The sequence below is a fragment of the Squalius cephalus genome (genome assembly GCF_949319135.1).
Source record: "Squalius cephalus genome assembly, chromosome: 18".
NCBI lineage: Eukaryota > Metazoa > Chordata > Actinopteri > Cypriniformes > Leuciscidae > Squalius > Squalius cephalus.
This window is the reverse complement of record NC_137139.1, coordinates 3,707,840-3,716,508: the sequence shown is the minus strand read 5'-3', so window position 1 is coordinate 3,716,508 and position 8,669 is coordinate 3,707,840. Positions and strand designations below refer to the sequence as shown.

Sequence of the window (8,669 nt, the reverse complement as noted above, 5' to 3'; positions counted from 1 at the left end):
TACTCACAGCAGCTGGATTAATAACCCAGTGCTCTCAGCAGCTGGATTAAAAACTCATAGCAGCTGGATTAATAACTCAGTACTCTCAGCAGCTGGATTAATAACTCAGTACTCTCAGCAGCTGGATAATAACCCAGTACTCACAGCAGCTGGATTAATAACTCACAGCAGCTGGATTAATAACCCAGTACTCTCAGCAGCTGGATAATAACCCAGTACTCACAGCAGTGTTGACTACGAGTTTATGTCATTTAATGCCAGCATGATAAAACATGAAGTATAGTATACACTTTTAATTCAAATATAAAAAAAACACTTTGCTAGGTTTAATTTAGTTGATCATTGCAAGAATGTGTCATGGCAGTGAAACTCGATCAAGCCAGCCGCGAACACACTCCTGACACTTTAAAAATACAGAAAACACTGTCCCAGCAGTTGCTTAGTGAAGAGTGTAAAGAAAATGTAAAACCCATCCGATACCAACTATTCGAGTTTTAAAGTCATGCATTAAAGAAAGGTGAGAGCCAGAAAAAACATGCTCATTGCCATTTGTTTGGAACCATTTAGATTTTTTGAACATTATTTTATGACAATTAATCAGATCTTAATTCAACTGTAAGCATTTATTGTGGTAGCATTTGTTGTAATTTTTTACAAATTTTTTAGGAGAATTTTGGGAGAATTTCATGAAAATAATGTTCCGTTTCTGGTCTTGGGTTCATTTTGATTATGCAAAACAAATAAAATAAAGTAAAAATCTTTTTTTTTTTCTATTGATTTTGGAGTTTCCAAACTAGTTAAAATTAGTTAAAAGCCCTTGAACGTTTGTTCAATAAATCTTAGCAAATTCAGCTCAACAACTCAAAAACACCTCAACAAATGACGCTTCCTGAAAACCCAAAGACACTCTAATGTTAATAATATTAGAATTTAGCGTTTCTTTGGTTGGCCATCATCTTCAAACTTTACATTTATAGTAGAGGTGTAGTCAAGACCAGACCATCCAAGACCCAGACCAAGACTAGACCCTTCAAGACCAGATCCAGAACAAGACCTATCCTCAAGACCAATACTAGACCCTTCAAGACCTCATCCAGAACAAGACCTATCCTCGAGACCAATACTAGACCCTTCAAGACCAGATCCAGAACAAGACCTTTCCTCAAGACCAATACTAGACCCTTCAAGACCTCATCCAGAACAAGACCTATCCTCGAGACCAATACTAGACCCTTCAAGACCAGATCCAGAACAGAGACCTATCCTCAAGACCCAGACCAAGACTAGACCCTGCAAGACCAGATCCAGAACAGAGACCTATCCTGAAGACCCAGACCAAGACTAGACCCTTCAAGACCAGATCCAGAACAAGACCTATCCTCGAGACCAATACTAGACCCTTCAAGACCAGATCCAGAACAAGACCTTTCCTCAAGACCAATACTAGACCCTTCAAGACCTCATCCAGAACAAGACCTATCCTCGAGACCAATACTAGACCCTTCAAGACCAGATCCAGAACAGAGACCTATCCTCAAGACCCAGACCAAGACTAGACCCTGCAAGACCAGATCCAGAACAGAGACCTATCCTCGAGACCCAGACCAAGACTAGACCCTTCAAGACCAGATCCAGAACAAGACCTATCCTCGAGACCCAGACCAAGATTAGACCCTTCAAGACCAGATCCAGAACAAGACCTATCCTTGAGACCCAGACCAAGACTAGACCCCTCAAGACCAGATCCAGAACAAGACCTATCCTCGAGACGCAGACCAAGACTAGACCCTTCAAGACCAGATCCAGAACAAGACCTATCCTGGAGACCCAGACCAAGACTAGACCCTTCAAAGAAACATGGAAAATATAAAGAGCATGACATGTTTTATATTAAAAAGAGTAATTTATTGCTCAATAAGCGGTATTGAAATGAATGCTGCAATGGTGTGGGTCTTGCCTACACCTCTGAAGTGATCCGACCGGATCGCAGTGTTCGTGTGTGTGAGCTTGAGTTGGTTTAACAGCGCCCCTCGTGGTTTGGTGCAGTCCCGTCGTGGCCCCTGGCTTTGATCCGTGTCCAGGCGTCCCCCAGTGCTTTAGTGAAGTGGTCGTCGACAGAGCCTGTGATGGACAGGTTAGAGACGGGCTCCTCGTAGATCTTGCCCAGACTGCGCCGGAAATGCTCCTCGATCACAGGGTCACACTCAGAGTCTACTGAGGAACAGACAGATCACGTGATCAGAGGAACAAAAACACTGAATACACTGGGGATTTTCATGGGAGCCATTTCAAGAATCAATCATTCATTTATCACCTACAAATGAATAAAGAGAAGCAGTTGTAATTTTATTGTAAGATGTATAACCACACCAGCTGGTAATGATGTGCTGCTCACTCAGACTCAGAACACACACTTGTGATCACGCATTCATTGCTACCGTTGGTCTTGCTGGTGGATCCAGATGTGCAGGCATTAGGACACATGTGGCAGCTGGACAGACTGCAGGGCCGGTTGCCGGCAGGGGCACAGGTGATTACAGATGGTCGATTCTGTTCGGAAATATGTCGGAAATATGACAATTCTACATGCTAATGCATATGCACACATTCAACAACACATCCTATAACAGTGGAGTCACTTTTGTAGAGTCAACAGCCTTTCCACCGGCGGGCCTGGCTCCGGTTTCTCTGTATCTGGCCTACCTAATAATAAAATTAAAAGAAATACCTGATCATCCTCCATAACGCGGTCGCTATTTACATCTCATACTCATTTGTATTGTATGAGAGCTCTGTTCTCAGTCCCACAGTGAACCATATCCGTAGCGGCTGGGCCGGATCGGCACTGAATGGAACAATTACGGGTCAATGACACGATGTGCATATTTCTGAGTCCAACTACAATATTTTCTTTTAAAAAGGATTTGATAAATTCATGACATGCATTACTTTATTCTATAAAACCTATTTAGTCTGAATTCATTTTCAGTACATTCAAATAATACTTTTTTTAAACCCCCAAAATGTCAGGTGGCAAAACCGTCCGCAAACATGAACAGACTAAGTAGTGTTTTAATAATAAGAAATTCAAAATAAAATACTATGGCATAATTATTATTTTTTTAACCTTTTATTTAAACAAATTTTATAAATACCAGTAGTTTTAAAGCTGTTGAGATCATTTGAAAACTTTTGTCAAGTTAAGTCACCTTTATTTCTATAGCGCTTTATATAATACAAATTGTTTCAAAGCAGCTTCACAGTTATAACAGGAAAATGATGATAAACGATGCAAACAGTGTTCATTTCGGCTGTACAGCAGCTCTAAAAGAAAATAGTGTCATTGTTCAGCCGAAGTCTGTTGATTCAGTTCTGTTGTAAAGATCATCAATTAATAAATTAGTTAATTTCATCTATAAAGCAGCTCTGCAGAAAATAGTGATGTCATCCAATAGTATCAGTGCAGTCAAATCAATTATACTGTTGAATATTAAGTGTAACCTAACTTGGGGGAAAAAAACCTTGGGAGAAACTCAGGCTTTTGTCTGGGAATGTGTATATTGTCAAATGTCAGGGTGGCACAACTGCAAACATGGGTCTTTTATTATGAAGTGACAAGGTAATAATAATGATACCGCATCATCCAGAGGAGCCCAACGGATCCCTGTGCCAGAGAGAAAAGGCTTGTAGATCTCTCACAAATACTGATAAAAACAGCTACTTGTAGGTACGGGTAGGTTGGTACACTTTACATGTCAGGTGGTACAACAAATATAAAATGAGGGAAATGCTATTTTATCATACATTTCTTTATTGCTTTAAAAAAGTCTATGTATGATCTTGGTAGCATAGGCCTCTGAGTAGAAGCCTGTTCAGTGTAAAAACAGCTGCAAAAGTCAGGTGGTGCAACTGCAATGAATGGCCCTATATGAAATAAAAACATAATTTAAGCTAAATAAATGATACATTTATATATACACATCAAGCTTTGTCTATTACTATTCAATTTTTATTATTATTCTAAAATGTTATTTTTCAGGTAAAGATGTTTTCAATTATTTTCAATTAATACTTTGTCTTCTGGGTAAATTTCATCTTCACAAAGCCAGAAACATTCACTGTAATCACAATTTTAGCATGTTCTCCTCTGATATAAAGTCCCGTTTTGCCAAATGTCAAAACCTTTGAACACAAATGCTTCGAAAACATATATCATCCTTGAGTCCGTTTTAAGGAACCTTTCATTTTTCATAATGATAAAATGTTTGTTGTGTTGATTTGTGTGACTCTCATAACCACTTGTGATGATGTCTGTATGTCCCCCTTATTTTTTACTGTTAATATCTGTATCCTTTCATTTGCAAAAGAAAAGCCTATAGACGTGCATGACTTCACCGTTTTCACAGATTGGTGTTTTCGTAGTTTACAGAGATGACAAGGATATCGTTTTGAAAAACTTGTTCTTTGAAACCCGTTTTCAAAAGTTTGCGTTTTCAGGCCCCCGAAACGCTGTTGTTGTGTAAATGAACGCCTAAACCGCATAAAGGTGTGTTTTCAGTTGAAAGCGGCCGCTGAGTCTGACCTGCTGGGGTTTAGTGCTGGATCCAGGACTGAGGAGCGTAGGATCTGAGCTGTGTTTGCTCTTCTCCATGGGTGGATCAACCGCAAGAATGGGGAACGGTGGAAAAACACGACGGCTATGGAGAGCGCTCACAGACACGCGTCCAAATGAACCGTACTTCCACGACTCCAGATTCACAGCATCTCCATTTGGATTTCTCCTAAAAAAATCACAAGAAAAAAAACATGCTGTGCAAATTTTTTACAATTATTTAAACAATTCTATACACTGTTAGACCTTACCGGGTTTTTTTACAGTAAAATACTGGCAACACTGTTGCCAGTAATTTACTGTTAATTGTACAGTTCTGTACTGTAATCTAGTTTGTTTCTGTAAAAATGCACTAAATTCTAATTCAAGTTAACTAATTACACTTGCAGAAACCGACTGCCTTAAATTGACCAACTGTCATTTAAATGTATTAACTAAAATTTATAATGCATTAATAATGTGAGCAAAGTATTACTGTGAACTTATTTCATTTGAGACCACTAAAAAACTTTTGTAAATAAAGAGATTTCCACTGGACCAGCAACTACACAGTCACCGCCTGTTAAATAAAGCAACATGCAGCATATCATCAATGTGTGTAGATCTTCTCCTGGACTGAAGCACAGGCTCTACTCTTCTGCACAATGGTGACCCAAAAAACGAAATTTTACAGTAAACTACTGGCAACAGTGTTGCCAGTATAAACCTGTTTCATAACTTACAGTTTATTACTGTTAAAATACATTTTGTGGGTGTGTCTTTTTATCTTACACTGTTAACCCTTTCAACCCCACAGGGAAATCCACACTACAAAGAGTAAAAGTAACATTGAGACAGTGTTGCAGTGAGATAATTAAGAGAATATGTAAGTGATTGTTGAGCATTAGTGATGAACACCTGCTGTTAGAACAGAAAATAGAGAAACACAAGAACTACGACTGACTTCCAGCCATTACACATTATTACACTTATTATTAACCAGTATGACTTTATTTCTGTCATACAGAAATTGTTATTGAAAATGTTTGTTTGAAGTTACCATTATAGAGATCAGTGCTTGCTTTAGTTGGGTTGCTGATGCTAAAGCCTTCGGTTTTCTTTTGCTGCTTGAGCTGTGTTTTTGCAAGTCACACTTGTGCACACACAGTTTATGAATGATTGTGGTTGTAATGCTTATGATGATAAAATCATCATATTGCCTGTTCATTCACTAAGGAATTAATTCTTATTCATTCAGAGTTTTATCCTCGATCAAAAGTGTTACATTAGTACTTCTGTGAAACCACAGCAATAAATTACTATGACTCATTTTTTTTAACACATCATGCATAAACCAAAAAAAAAACAGAGCTACACTGTCTTTTAGAAACACAGAGATATCACAATTTAGCACATTAATCTCAACAATGGTGGCAATATTTCTTTTTTATTATTATTATTCATGCAGCAGTGCATGCTGGGAGTTTTATATTTTCCTGGAACCCAGCATGCATTGCGACATGAAACTTTTCACCATTGTTGTGATTCATATGCTGATTGTTGATGTCTGTGTGTGTCTGAACCAAGTAGGAGTAAAATAAAATTGAATGCACTATATGATTGTTATTTTTCAGAAGACCTGATTACAGAAATACTGATTTCATTTTGTAGATACACAGATTTATGCTAAATATGACTATAATTTCAATTAATATATACAGGAAAAATCTGAAAATCAGATAGTCCAAGATGATTGTGACATCATCACAAAAGAATAAAAACACATTATCATCTTCCTCTTGACTTTTTCTTGCCATATCAAATGTGTTTTATAAACTCACTATTAAAGCAGCCAGAGAGAAATGAATGGTAAGAAGTCCAGGGACAAGAGACCAACTAAAGCAAATACTGATCTCCATCATGGTGACAACTAATTGTATTATTAACTAAATCTCTGTTAATTCTCAACAAGAACTTTTGTACATGTATGAAAGAAATAATCATAAACTGGTTTGTAAACTGGTTTCACACTCAGTGTAGCTGGAAGTCAGTTGTAGTTTCTGTGTTTCTCTTTTTTCTGTTCTTGTTTCTCTGTCCTTCAGTGATTCTGCTAATCAGGTGTTCATCAGTGTCTCAATTCACTCACTTCTTTTCATTCAAGTGGACTATATTAGTAAACTAATGTAGGGAATAGTGAATGAGGGTATAGGGTGTGACTGGGAAAACAGCCTCTGAGTGTCGATTTTGAGCACTGTTCATTTACAGTATATTCCTGTAGGCTATTTTTGTTTTCTAGGGTATATTACTGTTTTAATGGAAAATGGTATGATACTGTCTGAATTACGGCTTTTTTTACAGCAAGGGTTAACAGTGTAGCAAAAAAAACTGTCTGTGTTGTAAATAACGGACTGCAGCAGACGTACAGATGCGACCTCATTTTGTTCATGTGTTCTTCATCAGAGTCTTCGTTTTCGTGGTGTTTTCTCTTGGTCGGGCTCACGGGTTGACAGCCTGAGTTCAGCAAAACCCTCGATGCCCCTGAATCATCTGTCAATAAATCAGATTCAAATCCATATCAAACACCGTAAAGGCACAGTCATTACTGACAGTCATATTAATCACATGTTTGTCAAATGTTTTGTAATCAGCAAATTGCCAATAATACTAATAATGCTTAAAATCAACCACAAAACATTAGATCCTCATCATGTTCTAATATGTAAGTCAGACAAAAAAAAGTCAATGAGCTTTAATTGTTCATATGCCAATATTTTATTGAAAATCGTATTTTTCAGTATACAGTAGGTCAAGGGTTCAGCAGTAAAAATATTTACTATCAACAACATATTCATTTACTCTTAGACTAAAAAATGCAACTCACACATGCAATGATATTTATTTTCTTTCTGCAAGTCACAAATCAACTGTCCTGATTTAATAATGAAGAAAACTTTGATAAAAGGTTGAGATCCTTGGAAAGAAAACCTTAAAATGTCAGATAATTTGATTTTATGACACAGCAATGTTTAGCTCAGTATAGCTCAATGTTTAGCTGAACAATATAGAGATTAATTTATGAATTATTAATGTATTATTTGTAAAAAAAAAAAAAATGATAATAATAATAATAAAATATCAAATAAAAAAAACTTTTTACCCTGAAACATATTTTTCAAAACATTTTTAAAATAAGATATTAAGAGACTTGTACAATAACTTGTACTCGTTGTGTATGGAAAATATGCTATTACTTTTACTTGACTTTTTACTAACTTAGTCATGAAATTTAAATTCTGAAAATGGCATTTATTTTTGCATATGAATTATGAAACCAACATGAACACAAAGATTATATTTCTAAGAAACTGACATATTCTACTAACAGATGTATTTTCCTTCGTGCCTCCAATGATATTATTCCATAATCAAGTATTAAATATGTAGGCTATTGTTTAGGAGTTGTGAATGTTGTTACTCACCCTCATATGGATTATAATGCAGCCTGCTGGTGTTATTGTTCATTTTATTGACGAATCGATTAATCAAAATATGCATTTTACCACAAACATGCACATTTAAAGCAGAATTATGATCGGTTACTCCAGCTCATCTATAGAGCTGAATGTATCGGTCTTTCAGAAGGGGAAACATGAGCAATCTTACAATCACTGATAGTAAGATGTGAAAAAATATATATATATATATTGAAAAGTTTACGTTGTTTTTAGCATACTGAGCTAGCTATGAGTTGTGACACCAATCTCAATGAACTGTTTATGATAGTTTTGCAGTGATCAAAGACGCCTGCTATTGGCCCGTCCTGACCAGCGCTGAGAAAAGCATCACGTGTCAGGTGACCACACCGTCTCTCTGCTCCTGCTGAAAGGGTAACCGTCTCGTGTCAAACTCTCGCGATAGTATGCATTGACGTCACTTTCCCGCCGGAACACGCCCCCCAGCAGGACTGAGTGGCAAAACATTCTGCAGCAAACTGCGAAAACGGGGTTAAAACAAACGATTATAAAGTAAAGGCAGTTGGACTCGATGTTTCTTACAACTCACAAAAGAAACAGTGGTC

General features: G+C 37.1%; 1 protein-coding gene across 4 annotated transcripts; it reads right to left on the bottom strand.

Moving 5' to 3' along the window:
* Positions 1 to 228: 228 nt before the first annotated feature.
* vgll4a (vestigial-like family member 4a) lies at positions 229 to 8,430 on the bottom strand. Of its 4 annotated transcripts, none has more exons than XM_079850272.1 (5): positions 8,071 to 8,430; positions 7,015 to 7,138; positions 4,583 to 4,781; positions 2,439 to 2,550; positions 229 to 2,214 (listed from the first exon to the last, which is right to left on the bottom strand). In XM_079850272.1, the coding sequence occupies exons 1-5, from the start codon at positions 8,144 to 8,146 to the stop codon at positions 2,018 to 2,020; spliced, it is 708 nt and encodes a 235-aa protein (XP_079706398.1). In that variant the 5' UTR covers positions 8,147 to 8,430; the 3' UTR covers positions 229 to 2,017. The 4 variants fall into 4 exon arrangements, with proteins under 4 accessions (XP_079706398.1, XP_079706399.1, XP_079706396.1 ...); XM_079850273.1 differs by having other exon boundaries at positions 229 to 2,211; positions 8,071 to 8,428; XM_079850270.1 differs by having other exon boundaries at positions 2,415 to 2,550; positions 8,071 to 8,425.
* Positions 8,431 to 8,669: the final 239 nt, after the last annotated feature.